The sequence below is a fragment of the Tachyglossus aculeatus genome, chromosome 22, assembly GCF_015852505.1.
Source record: "Tachyglossus aculeatus isolate mTacAcu1 chromosome 22, mTacAcu1.pri, whole genome shotgun sequence".
NCBI lineage: Eukaryota > Metazoa > Chordata > Mammalia > Monotremata > Tachyglossidae > Tachyglossus > Tachyglossus aculeatus.
The window spans coordinates 33,936,306-33,952,910 of NC_052087.1; the positions used below are offsets into that span (position 1 = coordinate 33,936,306).

Here is a 16,605-nt window from a genome sequence, read left to right on the forward strand (position 1 = left end):
GCAGTGTCCTGCTGTTTATATTGTCTTGTTCGTAAAACGGTGGATTTTGCAGTCTCTGGTTTGTTGCTCTGGGAGAGGACGATGCCAACTGGTGCTCAGGGGATGGCTGTGCAGAAGAATAAATGGAGAACAAACATCCTCCCTGTCCGGAGGCCAGCGGGTCGTCTGTGTGTCCGTCAGCACCTCTCTGTCTGTCCCTCCATTTGGGTGGGACCGCCCAAGCCCTAGGGAGCGGAGGAAGTCCCTGGACTCTACTCTCCTTTTCCCCACCCCCTCCTCAGACAAATGACCCATATCACTCATTCATTCATTCATTCATTCATGCGTTCAGTTATATTTATTGAGCGCTTACTGTGTGCAAAGCACCGTACTAAGCGCTTGGGAGAGTACTATAGAACAATAAACACATTCCCTGCCCACAACGAGCTTATACTTGTCCCCAATGGCAGAGGAACTCACTGGGGCGGCAGAAAAGAGGATAATAATAATAATAATAATAAAAGTACTTGTTAAGCGCTTACTATGTGCCAAGCACTGTTCTAAGAGCTGGGACAGATACAAGTAATCAGGTCGGACCCGGCCCCTGCCCCACATGGGGCTCACACTCTTATCCCCATTTTGTGGATGAGGTAACTGAGGCCCAAAGAAGTGAAGTGACTTACCCAAAGTCACACAGCAGACGTGGAAGAGCCAGGATTAGAACCCAGCTCCTTCTGACTCCTAGGCATGTGTTCTTATCCACTAGTCCACAAGAAGGGTGACCTCAGGATGGTGTCCAACTGTGCAATAGCTGGGCTACTCACATACACAATCTGTCAGTGGTATTGATTGCATGCCTACTGGGGGGCGAGCACTGTAGTGAACGTTTGGGAGTGTATGAGAGAGTTAGCAGTCAAGATCCCTGTCTTCAAGGAGCTTTCGATCCCAAAGCTCTTCCCCCTGCTTCCCTCTTCCTCTCCTACCCTGAAGGGGCCCTTACTGGAAACTTAACCACTAATTCCCCACTCCTCAATAGAGACCAGAAACAAATGTACTGAACATTTGGGAGCGTATGAGAGAGTTAGCAGTCAAGATCCCTGTCTTCAAGGGGCTTTCGATCCCCAAACTCTTCCCCCTGCTTCCCTCTTCCTCTCCTACCCTGAAGGGGCCCTTATTGGAAACTTAACTACTAATTCCCCTCTCCTCAATAGAGACCAGAAACAAATAAACGCATTCCAAACTATTCTCTCCCAGAGCTTAGTATGGGGCTCTGCACACAGTAAGCACTTAATAAATACTCCTAATACTATGCAACAAGGGTCAGGAAAGCAAGTGGACGTTAGCCAAGGCTTTAGAAAAAAATGAACTGTTCTCTAGTGGAATTCACTTCAAACAGCCCTCAGGGAATGGCGGCCTACTGTCATCTGCGAAAGCATTCCATGCCTCTATTCACACTCGAAAGGAGCCTGCCCTGTCTTCCTCACTCCAACCGCTCGACTCCCAAGAAGACCTTCGATTGAATGTGTAGCCTTTGAGTTCCCCGGGTTGGTATTTCCACAGCCGCAGGACTGGGCTGAGAAGAGATGAAAGGCATCTTTTTTTTAATGGTATTTGTTAAGCGCTTCAATGCGCCAGACACTGTACTAATCAGGTTGGCCAAAGTCCATGTCCCACATGGGCTGCAGTTTTAACCCGTGTGAGGCCTTCCCAAAGCCCCCCTTTCCTCTTCTCCCACTCCCTTCTGCCTCACCCTGACTAGCTCCCTTTATCCATCCCCCCTCCCAGCCCTACAGCACCGTGGTTCAGTGGAAAGAGCACGGGCTTTGGAGTCAGAGGTCATGGGTTCAAATGCTGGCTCCGCCAATTGTCAGCTGTGTGGCTTTGGATAAGTCATTTAACTTCTCTGTGCCTCAGTGACCTCATCTGTAAAATGGGGATTAAGACTGTGAGCCCCCCGTGGGACAACCTGATCACCTTGTAACCTCCCCAGCGCTTAGAACACTGCTTTGCACATAGTAAGCACTTAATAAATGCCATTATTATTATTATTATATGTACATATCTGTAGTTTATTTACATTGGTGGCTGTCTCCCCCTCTACACTGAGAGCTTATTATGGGCAGGGAATCTGTATGTTTATTGTTATATTGTACTATCCCAAGCACTTAGTACAGTGTTCTGCACACAGTAAAAGCTCAATAAATACAACTGAATGAATGAATGATCCCCCATTTGAAAGATGAGGGAACTGAGGCACAGAAAAGTGAGTTGACTTACCCAAGGTCACATAGCAGACAAGTGGCAGAGCAGGGATTTGAACCCAGGGGCTGTGACTCACTCCCAGGCCCATGCTCTATCCACTAGACCACATTTTTTCTCTTTGGCGGGAATCAGGAGAAGACTTGGAAGCAGCGTGGCTTAATGGAAAGAGCATGGGCTTGGGATTCAGAGACTCTGCTACTTGTCAGCTGTGTGATTTTGGGCAAGTCGCTTAACTTCTCTGTGCCTCAGTTACCTCATCTGTAAAATGGGGATCAAGACCTTGAGCCCCAAGAATCAACAACTGATAACCTTGTCTCTTATCCCAGCACCTAGAACAGTGGTTGTACTTCCCAAGCGCTTAGTACAGTGCTCTGCACACAGTAAGCGCCCAGTAAATACAATTGATTGATTGATTGATTGGTTGGCACGTAGTAAGCACTTAACAAATACCATCATTATTATTATTACTTTACCCTGTGCTGAACGAATGAAGGACTTCTGCTACCTCGAGGTTCATGACTGTGCAACAGTGGTTGGCGCGTGTGTCTTGTGGGATCTTCTGTTTACTCACATTCACGCTGGTAACAAACAGGCTGATGCACTCTTTATATTTCTATTTTAATGCATTTTAATTTTAATACATTTAATACATTTTCGTGTGCAATTTTGTTAGCAGACCTAAAAACCTGAGAGTGAATAAAAACCTTTACATTTCACAGAGCAGTTAGTGGCACTGGAGTAAGTCAAAAGGAGTTGGATTCTTTTTGGGTGGCTTGGTACTCTCTCAAGGCACAGAAGCAAGGGCTGGGCTTAGCTGGAGAACTTAGTGTAACCGAGAAGGGCCCACAAGGCTCCTGGGAGCAAGAGAATAAAGCTCTTGGATTTTTCCTTGAGTTCTCAAGAGATCCAGTTGACCTCAGAAATTATTTAGACAACAAATTAAGTTAGGGGACAGACTGTAAATTCGTTGTGGACAGGGAATGTTGCTGTTATATTGTGTTATTCTCTTCCAAATGCTTAGTAGAGTGCTCTGCACACAGTAAGTGCTCAATAAATACAATTGATGGATTGATTAATTGAGCGAGGGGGTATCCATTCTAGCACTCACGTGGCCGCATCCTGGGAGGTGAGATTGGGGTTTCAGTTCCACCCCCTGGCTGCGAGACCTTGGGCAAGTTGCTTAATCGCCTTCTCCCACCTCCCCTAGCCTTACAGTCATTCACTCGTATTTATTAAGCTCTTATTGGGTGCAAAGCACTGTACTAAGTGCTTGGGACAGTATCATATAACAATAAACAATGAGACGTTTCAGGAACAAAGAGGTAGGAAGCATAAAACGTTTTGAGCTCCTCAGAAGAAATCCAAGCCATTTTGTGATGGTCTTCACGCCCCTCCCCTATTATTTTTGCTGATCTTTTGCTGATTTACACAGCCTTTCTGTCCCCACCTGGAAATAGAATTGATGTTCCACTCCGCCGTAGTCCATCCCTATCAGGGTGGTCTCCTCCGGTGGGGGACAGCTGCTCGCAAAGCCTTCTGCCATCCCTTACCTCCCATCCCGTGTTTCACTAGTGGGCAGATTTCTTGTGTGCGGGGCGGGTTGTGTATGAGAGAGTGGGTGGCCGGAGAGGAGGGCGGGAAGCAGAACACGGACGGCACATTGAAACAAAACACCGTTTTTGGTTTTTCTGTTCATAATTAACCCAGAGACAGGGCCCAGCTGTGGGAAAGCTGAATTCAAGTTTCCCTTGGGACAATGACGTGTAAGTGACTGTCTCCCTCCGACCCCTTCTTGATACCACCGGAGCAGAAATGCCACGGGCTTCTCTGGTGAAATACCCCGAGGTTCTCGTCAACCAGCTGGCCGAGCCTGAATAGTCTTTGGGTGGGCTGGGCGGTTATTTCAGTAAGTGGTTTTTATTTTTTTCTTCAGTAGCGGAGAGATCTCACTGCCCAGATGGGAGACCCCCTTTATAGGTGTTGGTGAGTTAATGAGATCCTCCCCAAGCACCCCAAACCAAGGACTAAGAGATTGAACTATTGCTTTTCTGAACCCCATTCTGAGTACCCTTTGCCCAGAATTCTTTTGGAAGGGCCACCTAAGCTTCCAACCTCCTTTTGGATCAGGATAAGCATGGAGAATGAAATCTGACCACATTTCCGAAACTGGAGCAGTAAGAGGAAGACAGTGCCTATGCAGGCCCCTGGGACTTGGAAAATGGAGCCACTGGAATAGTAATAATAGTGATATGGTAATCCAAATCATAATAATCGTGGTATTCGTTAAGTCCTTACAATGGGTCAAGCACTCTACTAGGTTCTGGGGTAAATCAAGTCAGAAACAAGTGCTTAGTGCCAAACACTGTCCCAAACCCTGGGGTAGATACAGTAAAGGCAAATCGGACATAGTCTCTCCCACACGAGGCTCACAGCCTAAGGGGGGAGGGAGAATGGGCATCAACCCCATTTTTATAGTTTGGAAAGCTGAGGCACAGAGAAGCTCAGTGCCTTGTCCAAGGTCACACAGCAGGCAGTGGCAGAACTGGGATCAGAACTCATGTCTCCTTGTTCCCAGGTCCATACTCTTTCCTCTAGATCAGAACTTGGAAAAGCAGTATATCGCCCTCCAGGTCTGCTGGTTTATTCTTTTTTCATTTGTCCCAGTTACTCCCATCCAGTGTAGGCTGAGGGCTCTCTAACCCTCCTCCCAACCTCCACCCCGCCAACCTCCCCCAACTCACATTCTGAGCACAGTTCCAAACGCCTCCGTCGGTCAGCTGGACGATGGAGATGGAGATTCGAAGAAGCATCGAAACCACATACTTGCCATCGGCCTCTTCTCCGGTTAGGGCAAGAAAAGAATTCGAGGAGAATGAAAGACAAGCTTACGTCGTTAGCCGAGAAAGAAGTAAAGCAAAATTCCACGGGAGAAGTTTAGACGGCCGGGTTCTCTTGCTCCGGGCCAGACGTTTCGTTCGGGTGGGTTGGGACGGAGGTGTAGTTAGCGAAGCCCAAAATCAACTTCTGTTCCTCCTCCTCCTCCTTCTCCCCTTCCATCTGTAGATAGTCCCTCTTCTTGTACCTTCTTGAGCCATAGATGGCCAGGGCAATCAGGGCAGCCAGGAGGGTGGTGATTCCAACCGTGATGCCCGCGGCCGCTCCGGCCGACATGCCCCTCTCGCTCCCTTGGACGAGCTTTATGGTCCGGCGCACTTCAGAAGGCTCTCCCAGCTTCCACAGGTGGGTGAAGGAGTCCCGGACCCAGGACTTCTCCGCCTCACTGTTGGTCACCAGGACTGTGTTGGTTGAGGCCTGGCTCATGAGAGGGGGGCGGGAGAATGGCGGGAGTCTGACTGGAGGCAGGGACCAGCTGGTGAAGAGCCCTGCTTTGACACAGTATGACACCTGGCAGCCATCGCTGATGAGCGCTTGGTGCTGACTGAAGCCCCCGGGGCATTTTTTCGGGTAAGGGGCATCCGGATGCCCCGTGAGCTGACCAGACCTCGCCAGGGGGTTCCCCGCGGAACAGCTGAAAAACCCACCGAAGGGCACGGAGAACTTGTACCCCAGCTCGTAGTCCTGGCTGACGCACACCTGGAGGCTGTCGAAGAGCCTCAGGGGGAAGTAGCCCGAGGGACAGGACTGGGCATCAGTCATGGGGTTGGTGCTCTTGCCACTGAAAAGCCCCCCAAAAAGGAAGCCCGAGTGGCTGGAGACCTGCCCGGTGGCAGCACACCAGGAAGCTCGGAACTCGGCCCTCACCACCCGGAACACATCCTCGCATATTTTCTTGCAGAAGAAAAGCAGGGTGCACGATTTATGGCATTCCAGGTGGCTGTACCCTTCCTCCACGGTCTGGGAGCCCAGCAGGACTGGAGAGAAGCCTTCCGGGCAGGAAAACTCCCCCGTGAGCGGATTCTTCTGCTCTAAGTTCTGGCACAGCGAGACAACTTCCTGGCCAGACAGTTGCTGACACTCCTGGTAGACTCCCCCGAAGGTGAAGTTCGTCATCTTCCCCTCGCAAGACCCGTCGTCCGCGTTGGCGTGGAAGTTGAAGTTGGGCGACTCACTGTCCGTGCAGCCGGGATAGATGTTGAGAGTGAAATACCTGCGGACCGCGACTTCCACCGTCTTGGCCAGCTTCTTGACCAGAGGGATGGGCAGGTCGGACATCGTCTCGGGGTTGATGAAGAAATACAAGGGCAGACCAGAACGGTCGATAGCCACCAAGTGGTTGGTTATGCCTTCCTGCCAGGCCTTCAGGGTGATGCCAGGGTAGAAAGCCAGTCCACCGATACTTTGGACCCTGGAGTTGGTTCTGTTGGAGATATAGTTCTGGGAAAAGTTGCTCTGCAAATGAACCGCATCACCAAACTTGGCATCGATCAAGCTGTGGAAGGTGACCGCGGCCGAAGTAGTGATGGAGCTCCGGACGGCCCAGTTGTTCTGGACAAAGGTGGACTTGAGGTGGTCCTCCTGCAGGAGGCTGGCCCCAGCGTCCACGCTGGTGACCACGTGGGTGCCGTAGTTGAGGACCAGCAGCTCGGCCAGGAAGTTGGCCATCCGGGTCTGATTGTTCTCTAGGCGGTCGGAGATGTCCATCAGCTGCTTGGCAAATTCTCGGTCCAACGCCGTGGTGGGGTTGACCTTGGCCGTGTAAACCACGTTCCTCACCTGGACCCTGGTGGTCACGGAACGGTCCTTCACCTGGTACGTCTTCACGTGCTGGAACTCGGCCGAGAACTTGCCGTTGGCGACGGAGAAGAGGGAGAGCTCCGTGTTGATGGAGAAGGCGATGGTGCTCCGGTAATCCCTCCAGGAGTCGATGATTTCCGAGTTCATCTCCATGTTGCTCCGCTTTAGGGGGATGGTGAAGACTTGGTCTGGGATGATGTAACGTCCATCCTCGGTGGTCCTGCAAGTGCTGTAGCCTAAGTCCAGGACCCTCCCCATGTCCACGTTCCTTAGGTTATCCCAGCCGCCCCCGGGCAACACTTCTAGGGCCGGGAGGTTCAGCGCTTTCTTGCAGTCCTGCAGCCCAGTTGTAGTAGGTTTCTGCTCAGAGGCTCCATCCACAACCACTGCTGCCCAGAGAAAGACGACCGCAAAGCCGTTCATGGCTCGAGTCACCCGAAGCACAAGCACAACTGCGCCGAGTGACACGAGGGGACCGAACTGAGGCGACACAGTCAGCAGCCTGCTGAGGCGGTTGAGGCTATGGTTCCCCTTTTTTAGGTTCACTGACTGGGAAAAGGAGAAATGAAAATGGGCCCATGGGTCAGGCCCGTGAAGGCTCTTGAAGTCGGAAGGCGGCACGGAGTCTCTCGTTGACAACAGCAGACGAGCTGTAGTCCCGACAGCTGGCATGAAGGAATGACTCCAGTGTTCATAGTTTGCACCAGGCCACTGGCACTCTTTCTCCCTGCTGGGCACGGAGAGCGACAACTGAGCGAGAGAGCCGAGGCGCGGCACGTTGCGAAGTGCATACGCGTATCTTGCATGGGCGTTTCCGACAACTCGGGGCAGAGGAGCAGCAAGGCGTAGTGGATAGGGCACCGCCCTGGGAGTCAGAAGGTCATGGGTTCTCATCCCCTTGTCTACCGCGTGACCTTGGGCAAGTCACTTCACTTCTCTGGTCCTCAGTTGCCTCAACTGTAAAATAGGGATTGAGACTGTGAGCCCCACGTGGGATAGAGATAGTGTCCAACCTGACTTGCCAGTATTCACTCCAGCGCTTGATACAGTGCCTGGCACATAGTAAGCACTTAACAAATACCTCAATTATTATTATTATTCTGCCATAGTAATAATAATAATGATGGCATTTATTCATTCATTCCCCTCCCCACATTCATTCATTCATTTATTCAATCTCATTTATTGAGCGCTTGCTGTGTGCAGAGCACTGTACTAAGCTCTTGGGAAGTACAAGTTGGCAACGTATAGAGACGGTCCCTACCCAACAGCGGGCTCACATTCTAGAAGGGGGAGACAGACAATAAAACAAAACATATAAACCAAATAAAATAAATAGAATAAATATGTACAAGTAAAATAAATAAATAGAGTAATACATATGTACAAACATATATACATATATACAGGTGCTGTGGGGAGGGGAAGGAGGTAGGGTGGAGGGGATGAGGAGGGGGCTTTAAGCACTTACTATGTGCATAGCACTGTTCTAAGCACTGGGGAGGTTTCAAAGTGATCAGGTTGTCCCATGGGGGTTTCACCGTCTTCATCCCCATTTTCCAGATGAGGTAACTGAGGCACAGAGAAGTTAAGTGACTCACCCAGAGTCACACAGCCAACAATTGGCGGAACCGGGATTTGAACCCATGACCTCTGACTCTAAAGCCCGGGCTCTTTCCACTGAGCCACGCTGCTTCTCACCCATAACCCAACAGACAGTTACTGCTTGTGGTCTTCACCACGTTGGTTAGCCTGCTATTTTTGTTCCTCAGGATCCCTGTTGGACCTGTCCACCTTCAGTCATAAACCTTCACCACTGATGGCGTAGCCCCAGTAGTCACTGCCCTACTTGCAGAAATGGGATTAGAGTACAAGTCTTTGTGCTCTCATTGAGCGTCCTGTGATTCCGAAGATCTGGGTTCTAATCCTAGCTCGGGATGCGGTACCTGTTCTCCCTCCTTCTTGAACTGTGAGTCCCGTGTGGGACAAAGACTGTGTCCACTCTGATTATCTGGTATTTACCCCAGTGCTTAGTGCAGTGCTTAATAATAATCATAATTATGATATTTGTTAAGCTTTTACTATGTGCTAAGCATTGTACTAACTGCTGGGGTGATATAATAAGGTCCCACATGGGGCTCACAGTCTAAGAAGGTGGGAGAACAGGTATAGAAGCCCCATTTTTTACATATGAGGGAACTGAGGCACAGAGAAGTTAAGAAGTTAAGTCATACAGCAGGTATGCAGAGGAGCCAGGATTGGATCCTTGGTCCTCTCATTCCCAGGCCTTTAGTAGCACATAATAAGCACTTAACAAATGCCATCATTATTATTGTCATTATTAATAGCCAAGATCTTTTCACTGGACCAACAGCAGGGCTTAAATTAATCAGTTAAGAGCACTTCCTATGTGCAGAGTACTGTTCTAGGTGCTTGGGACAGTATCATATACAGAGTTAGCAGACGTTTCCTGCCCACAATGAGCTTAGTAGTAAAGTAAAACTGTACTAAAACTAAAACTAAAACATCGCTGTAGTAAAACATTGCATTTCCTCGCAATAAATCCCTTGGGACTTTACAACCAGGCACTCACTAACTCTCTTCAAAGTTTTCTCCGGGACAAAAATATTTGTCTTCCCTCTTCACCGGTGAAGCAACTTCCATAGTAGACATCACAAGGTGGTGAGGAATGTCTGACCTATCAGCGTCCATCCTTTCTAAAGACACCAGTTAAAGGACTGGATTTATAATGGAAGTGTCTCAGTCAATCAGTTCATCAGTGGTATTTACTGAGTGCTTACTGTGTGCCAAGCACTGCACTAAGCGCTTGGAAGAGTACAACAGAGTTGGTAGGCGTGTTCCCTGCCCAAAAGGACCTTATCATCTGTAATCCCAAGCCATGACTCTCCCCACTCCCTTTCCTATAAATGGGGCCATGGAGGTGTTGGAAGCAGAGTGTGATGGTGTCTGGCCTCTGGGAACGCGTTTAGAGGAGTTGGAAAGATCCAGGCATTTGGGTGGGTTTCCTGAGCGGGTTGTAAATCATCCAGTGAATTGGGGGTTGCCCCGTGGTCAACTTCTGAAGCTGGAAGGCAAGAGGGGATTGGGGCCGAAGCAGTCATCTGGCAGAACGGTTAACTGGCTAGACGGTTGCTGTGGATAAGAAGGATCTCACCGTGGCTCCTGTCTCTTTGAACCAACATAGCAAAAGCAGTGTGGCCTAGTGGATAGAGCCTGGGCTTGGGAGTCAGAAGGACCCGGGTTCTAATCCAAGCTCTGCCACTTGTCTGCTGTGTGACCTTGGGCACTTTGCTACTCTGGGCCTCAATTGCCTCATCTTTAAAATGGGGATTGGGACTGTGAACCCCATGTGGGACAGGGACTGTGTTCAACTCAGTTTGCTTGTATCCACCCCAGTGCTTAGCACAGTGCCTGGCAAATAGTAAGTGCTTAAAAATTACTATTCTTCTTCTGCTTCTGCTTCTTCTTATTATTATAATATGCAGAACTGGCTCCAGCACCAGGCAAAAAACCCCTGACAAAACGGGACTTTTTGGAAATTGTCATTAGCATAGGCCTCCTGCTCTCGAGGAGTTAATATGCCAAAGTCTCACGATTATGTTTAACAGAGCAGCAAATGTGGGGTTTGGGGTTTGGCTTTTTTTAGTTCCACCGTGATTGGCACGTGACAGCGTGTTCCTGTAAGTGAGGAGCCCAAGCTGGGACTAGAAACAAGGAACTTTCATCCTGATGTGATGCGAGTTTTTTTCACATGCTGCTACGCTGCAAAAGCCCCTCAGCTTCCCCTACTTTGGCTGCCTGCAGCTGCTGACACAAATCTACCAATTCCCCAACCCTGACCTCAGCCGACAACCTGAAGTTCTGAAATCAGTCTGTAACCACAGAAGAAGGATGAGGACCACAGATTAAGGGTCTGTTTTCCTTCCTCATCATGGGACTAAGGAACAATTTCACTTCATCAAATGAGAGGTGCAGCCCCGAGGATGTAAGTGGAGTTGTTCTCCTTTTTGAGTCGACAGCACTTTCCCGTTCTTGCAAAAACACGTTCCCACCATTGCCTCAAGTCTGGGCTTGGGGATCTGGCGGCTTTGGAAGTGTAGCCTGTGGTCTGTCAGCTCTGCATTTCAATTTCAATTATTCATTCAATAGTATTTATTGAGAGTGTACTGTGTGCATAGAATGGTACTAAGTGCTTGGGAGAGTAACATACAACAATAAACAGACAAATTCCCTGCCCTCAATGAGCTTACAGTCTAGAGAAGCAGCATGGTGAAGTGGATAGAGGGTGGGCCTCGGAGTCAGAAGGACCTGGGTTCTAATCCCAGCTCTACCACTTATCTACTGGGTGACCTTGAGCGAGTCATTTCACTTCTCTGTGCCTCAATTATCTCCTCTGTAAAATGGGGATTGAGACTGTGAACCCCACATGGGACAGGAACGGCGTTCAACCCGACTTGCTTTTATCCACCCAGCTCTTAGTACAGTGTCTGACATAGCGTGGCTCAGTGGAAAGAGCACAGGTTTGGAAGTCAGAGGTCATGGGTTCAAATCCCGGCTCTGCCAATTCTCAGCTGTGTGACTTTGGGCAAGTCACTTAATTTCTCTGTACCTCAGTTACCTCGTCTGTAAAATGGGGATTAAGACTGTAAGCCCCACGTGGGACAACCTGATCACCTTGTAACCTCCCCAGCACTTAGAACAGTGCTTTGCACATAGTAAGTGCTTAATGAACACCATTATTATTATTATTGTAAGTGCTTAATAAATATCATTTGAAAATGCTGTATAAAGGGAGGGTGAAATCCCAGCAGCTCTGGTTCTTTGGCTCATTCCTATTTCTCGTTTCTGTTCAAAGGCACAGAGATCTCGGGGACAAGGGCTGAGTTAAGCAGGTACCCCTCTGCTCCCCATTTCGATTTCCCCCCAAGACGTCAGACAACCCTTGCCGCAGAACCGTTTCACTTCATCATCCCCCACACATCTGGACCCTCTGGCAGCTGCCCCGAGGACCATCTGGAGCCTGGCTCCCTTTCCTCTTTGTTTTAACGTTTGAGGCCTCCTAAAGCCCCGATGGAGGCAGGAGCCTCTGAGCAGTTCCCCGCCGTCCCTGTGACCGCTGGCAGTTTGGTAAGACTGTGCAAACATTTCCCAGCATTCGGTCACGTTCCCTTCTCCCATTTGGGCGAGGTTGGAGGGTTCAGCTGCTGCTCTCCCAAGCAGAGAAGCTGCTTCTCCCATGGCGATATGGGGTACCCGCTTCCCACGGTCAACAACCCAGTTTAGGGCAGGGTGTTGAGATTTGGGGTCTCCATGTGGTCCACGTCCTTGCCCTCCCTCTCCACCTCCACCACAGGTAGGAATCAGAGCAGAGGAGAAGGGAGGGCCCGGAAGGACCCACCCACTCTTCGATGGTTTCAGAATGATCTGTAGAGTCTTGTTTGGAGGAGATCTGCAGTTCTTCTTCGAGTGGGGAGGAGATGATCATTTTCCTGCCCTGAGGGCAAAAGATCCTAATTCATTCATTCATTTTTATTGTGAGCCCATTGCTGGGTAGGGATTGTCTCTGTTGGTTGCTGAATTGTACTTTCTAAGTGCTTAGTATAGTGCTCTGCACACAGTAAGCACTCAATATGATTGAATGAAATGAATGGAGTGCTCACTGTGTGCAGAGCACTGTAATAATAATAATAATAATAATGATGGTATTCGTTAAGTGCTTACAATGTGCGAAGCACTGTTCTATGTGCTGGGTGATGATGATGATGGCATTTATTAAGTGCTTACTATGTGTAAAGCACTGTTCTAAGCGCTGGGGAGGTTACAAGGAGATCAGGTTGTCCCACGGGGGGCTCACAGTCTTAATCCCCATTTTACAGATGAGGGAACTGAGGCACAGAGAAGTGAAGTGACTTGCCCAAAGTCACACAGCTGACAATTGGCAGAGCTGGGATTCAAACCCATGACCCCTGATTCCAAAGCCCGGGCTCTTTCCACTGAGCCATGCTCCTTCTCTACAAGGTGGATACAAGGTGATCAGGTTGTCCCACGTGGGGCTGACAGTCATAATCCCCATTTTACAGATGAGGTAACAGGCACAGAGAAGTTAACTTGCCTAAGCTCACACAGCTGACAAGTGGAGGAACCAGGATTTGAACCCATGACCTCTGACTCCAAAGCCCATGCTCTTTCCACTAAACCTGGCTGGCTCACTTGGAAGAGTACAATATAAGAATAAACAGACACATTCCCTGCCCACAGCGAGCTTACAGTTTAGAGGGGGAGACAGACATTAATATAAATAAATAAATTACAGATATGTACATAAGTGCTGTGGGGCTGGCTGGGGGATGAATAAAGGGAGCAAGTCAGGGAGACACAGAAGAGAGTGGAAGAAAAGGAAAAGAGGGCTTAGTCAGGGAAGGCCTCCTGGAGGAGATGTGCCTTCAGTAAGGCTTTGAAGGAAGGGAGATGAACTGTCTGGGGGATATGAGGAGGGAGGGTATTCCAGGCCAGAGGCAGGATGTGGGCAAGAGGCTCGAGTTCCACTGAGAAGGTTAGCTATAGAGAAGCGAAGTGTACGGGCTGGGTTGTACTGGGAGAGTAGTGAGGTAAGGTACAAGAGGGCAAGGAGCAGCGTGGCTCAGTGGAAAGAGCCTGGGTTTTGGAGTCAGAGGTCATGGGTTCAAATCCCCGCTCTGCCAATTGTCAGCTGTGTGACTTTGGGCAAGTCACTTCACTTCTCCAGGCCTCAGTTCCCTCATCTGTAAAATGGAGATTAAGACTGTGAGCCCCCCGTGGGACAACCTGATCACCTTGTAATCTCCCCAGTGCTTAGAACAGTACTTTGCACATAGTAAGCGCTTAATAAATGCCATTATTATTATTAAGGAGATTGACGGCTCCCTTGCTTTGAAAAGAGAGCCCCAGGCCACATGACTCCAGCCTTAGCTTCTGCCTGCCCTTTGAATTGGGGGTTTTCCATTGCAGCCCCACACCCCAGAGTTTGCTGTCCTAGGCTGGGGCTACTGGCTTACTGGAAAATCAATCAAGCATATTAATTGAGTGCTTACTGTGTACAGAGCACTGTACTAAGCCCTTGGGAGATTATGATGAAGCAGTGTTGTGAGACACGTTTCCTGTCCGCAATGAGTTTATAGTCTAGAGGGGGAGACAGACATTTGTGTAAGTAAATATATTGCAGACATGTACGTAAGTGTTGTAGGGCTGAGGGAGGAGTGTATAAAAGATGCAAATCCAAGTGCAAGGGAGAAATCCACTGACCCCACCTCTGCTTTCCTGTTCTACACTGGGATATTGATATCTTGCTGGTTTTTACAGCTGTTTCGAATCGGTAATTCCAAGCTCCTTGAGGGCAGAGATTGTCTTTGGCTCACAGAGCAGGCAGAAACAAGCTCTAGAAACAATCTCTTCCCCCTTATCAGCCTATTCCTTTCTTATGTCTGAACTACAGTACCTCGTCCTCTTGTAACATAGGAAAGGGTTAAAATAGGGCTAGATTGAAAATAAGATAGAAACCCCTTTAAGTGATATTTAATTTTTCAAGTTCAGCCACTTCCTTTATCTTGGGACTTCACTTCCTTTTTTGAAGGGGATTTTGACCAAGAGAGTGAGTAATCAGGTTTTCAGAGGGTTTGTTGGTAGACGCAGGATTCCGTCTATCCAACTGATTAACTACCTAGCGTGAGATGGCCATGTCTTCCATTAGACAGGACCGCGTTCTGATATGGGGGGACTCCAGTGGTCTCGATGGGAGGAATGAAGTAATATTCAGGAGGCATCTTGCAGTGTAAAGAACAGAAAGTTGGGCAAGGCTACTGCGTCTCCAGGACTCAGGGCTGGGAGCAATAATGACTCATTTTCACCTCAAGCCCACTGTTGGGTAGGGACTGTCTCTATATATTGCCAACTTGTACTTCCCAAGCGCTTAGTACAGTGCTCTGCACACAGTAAGTACTCAATAAATACGATTGATTGATTGATTGATTGAGGACCCGTTCCCACCTGCTTCTCTCCACCCACCCCTCAGTGGCCTCTCTCTCCTTCTGCCAGAGTTCTCTGGGCTCATTCAGAAGCGGGAGAGAATCAATCCATCAGCAGAGCTTTAGCTGATCAGTTAATCAGTGGCATTGATTAAGTGTTTGCTATGTGCAGGGCACTGTACTAAGTGCTTGGAAGCATACAATCTGAGTTGGCAGACCTGTTCCCTGCCCTCAAAGGAGAGAAGATAATAATAATAATAATAATGGCATTTATTAAGTGTTTACTATGTGCAAAGCACTGTTCCAAGCGCTGGGGTGGTTACACGGTGATCAGGCTGTCCCACGGGGGGCTCACAGTCTTAATCCCCATTTTACAGGTGAGGTAACTGAGGCACAGAGAAGTTAAGTGACTTGCCCAAAGTCACACAGCTGACAGTTGGCGGAGTCGGGATTTGAACCCATAACCTCTGACTCCAAAGCCCGAGCTCTTTCCACTGAGTCACGCCGAGTAGGTTGGCATTAGAGAAGTTAAGTGTGCAGACTAGGTTATAGTAGGAAAGCAGGAAGGTAAGGTCGGAGGGGACAAGGTGATCAAGTGTTTTAAAGCCGCTAGTAAGGAGTTTCTGTTTGATGTGGAGATGCCACTGTACTTACTAAGGGCTGGGGTAATCCCAAGCGCTTAGTACAGTGCTCTGCACACACTAAACACTCAATAAATATGATTGAATGAAATACAGCCTAATCAGGTTGGTCACAGTCCATATCCCACATGAGGTTCACATCTTACAGATGAGGTAACCGAGGAACAGAGAAGTTAAGTGACTTGTCCAAGGTCATACAGCAGACAAGTTCTCCGACTCCCGGGCTTAGTTGAAAGAACACAGGCCTGGAAGTCAGAAAACCGGGGTAATAATTCTGGCTTTGCCAGTTGCCAGCAGTGTGACCTTGGGCAAATCACTTAACTTCTCTATTCCTCAGTTACTGCCTACGTAAAAGGGAAATTTAATGCCAGTTCTCCCTCCCTCTTAGACTAGGAGTCCTATGTGGGATGGGAACTGTCTGACCTTTTTATGGTATTTGTTAAGCGCTTACTATGTGCAAGGCACTATACTTAACACTGGGTAGATACAAGCTAATCAGGTGGGGCACATCCATGTCCCACATGGGGCTCACAATCTTAATCCCCCTTTCACAGTTGAAGTAATTGAGGCACTCAGAAGTTTAGTAACTTGCCCAAGATCCTACAGCAAACTAATAACAGAGTCAGGATTAGAATCCAGATCCCTCTGTCTTCCAGGCCCAAGCTCTATTCACTAGGCTGTGCTGCTTCTCACATACCTCTCAGGTCTTCTCCAGACATGATCAATCAACCTGATGATCTTCTATCTACTCCAGTGCTTGGCACGAAGTAAATGTTTAACATATACCACAATTTCCACTTCTATTACGTCCGCCTGAATCTAAAACATTTCACTAAGGGGATACATTTTCCCTCCAACCTCTCCCCAGTCCAGAGCATTTTTCCTCCCAGGTCCCTCTGTCTATTACTATATTGTACTCTCCCAAATCCCCTCTCAGGACCTCACTTGGAGAGTTTCCTGTACTCTACCAGTCTCAGCTATGGGAGGGAGAGTCAAGCGGAGGCATT

At 48.8% G+C, this 16,605-nt stretch overlaps 1 protein-coding gene across 1 annotated transcript; it reads right to left on the bottom strand.

The window, feature by feature from the left end:
• Positions 1–2,845: 2,845 nt before the first annotated feature.
• MPEG1 (macrophage expressed 1) lies at positions 2,846–14,756 on the bottom strand. Its single transcript, XM_038765320.1, has 3 exons — positions 14,654–14,756; positions 8,660–8,713; positions 2,846–7,757 (listed from the first exon to the last, which is right to left on the bottom strand). Exons 1-3 carry the CDS (start codon positions 14,754–14,756, stop codon positions 5,176–5,178), a joined length of 2,739 nt encoding a protein of 912 aa, XP_038621248.1. The 3' UTR covers positions 2,846–5,175.
• Positions 14,757–16,605: the final 1,849 nt, after the last annotated feature.

Excerpts from the sequence above, each read along its gene's own strand:
- MPEG1 (XM_038765320.1), bottom strand. The coding sequence starts at position 14,756 with ATGCCTCCTGAATATTACTTCATTCCTCCCATCGAGACCACTGGAGTC. Across the intron at positions 8,714-14,653 it reads ACATGGCCATCTCACGCTAG|GGATCCTGAGGAACAAAAAT; the intron begins GTAGTTAATCAG and ends CAGGTCCAACAG. Across the intron at positions 7,758-8,659 it reads CGTGGTGAAGACCACAAGCA|TTGTCGGAAACGCCCATGCA; the intron begins GTAACTGTCTGT and ends CTCTGCCCCGAG.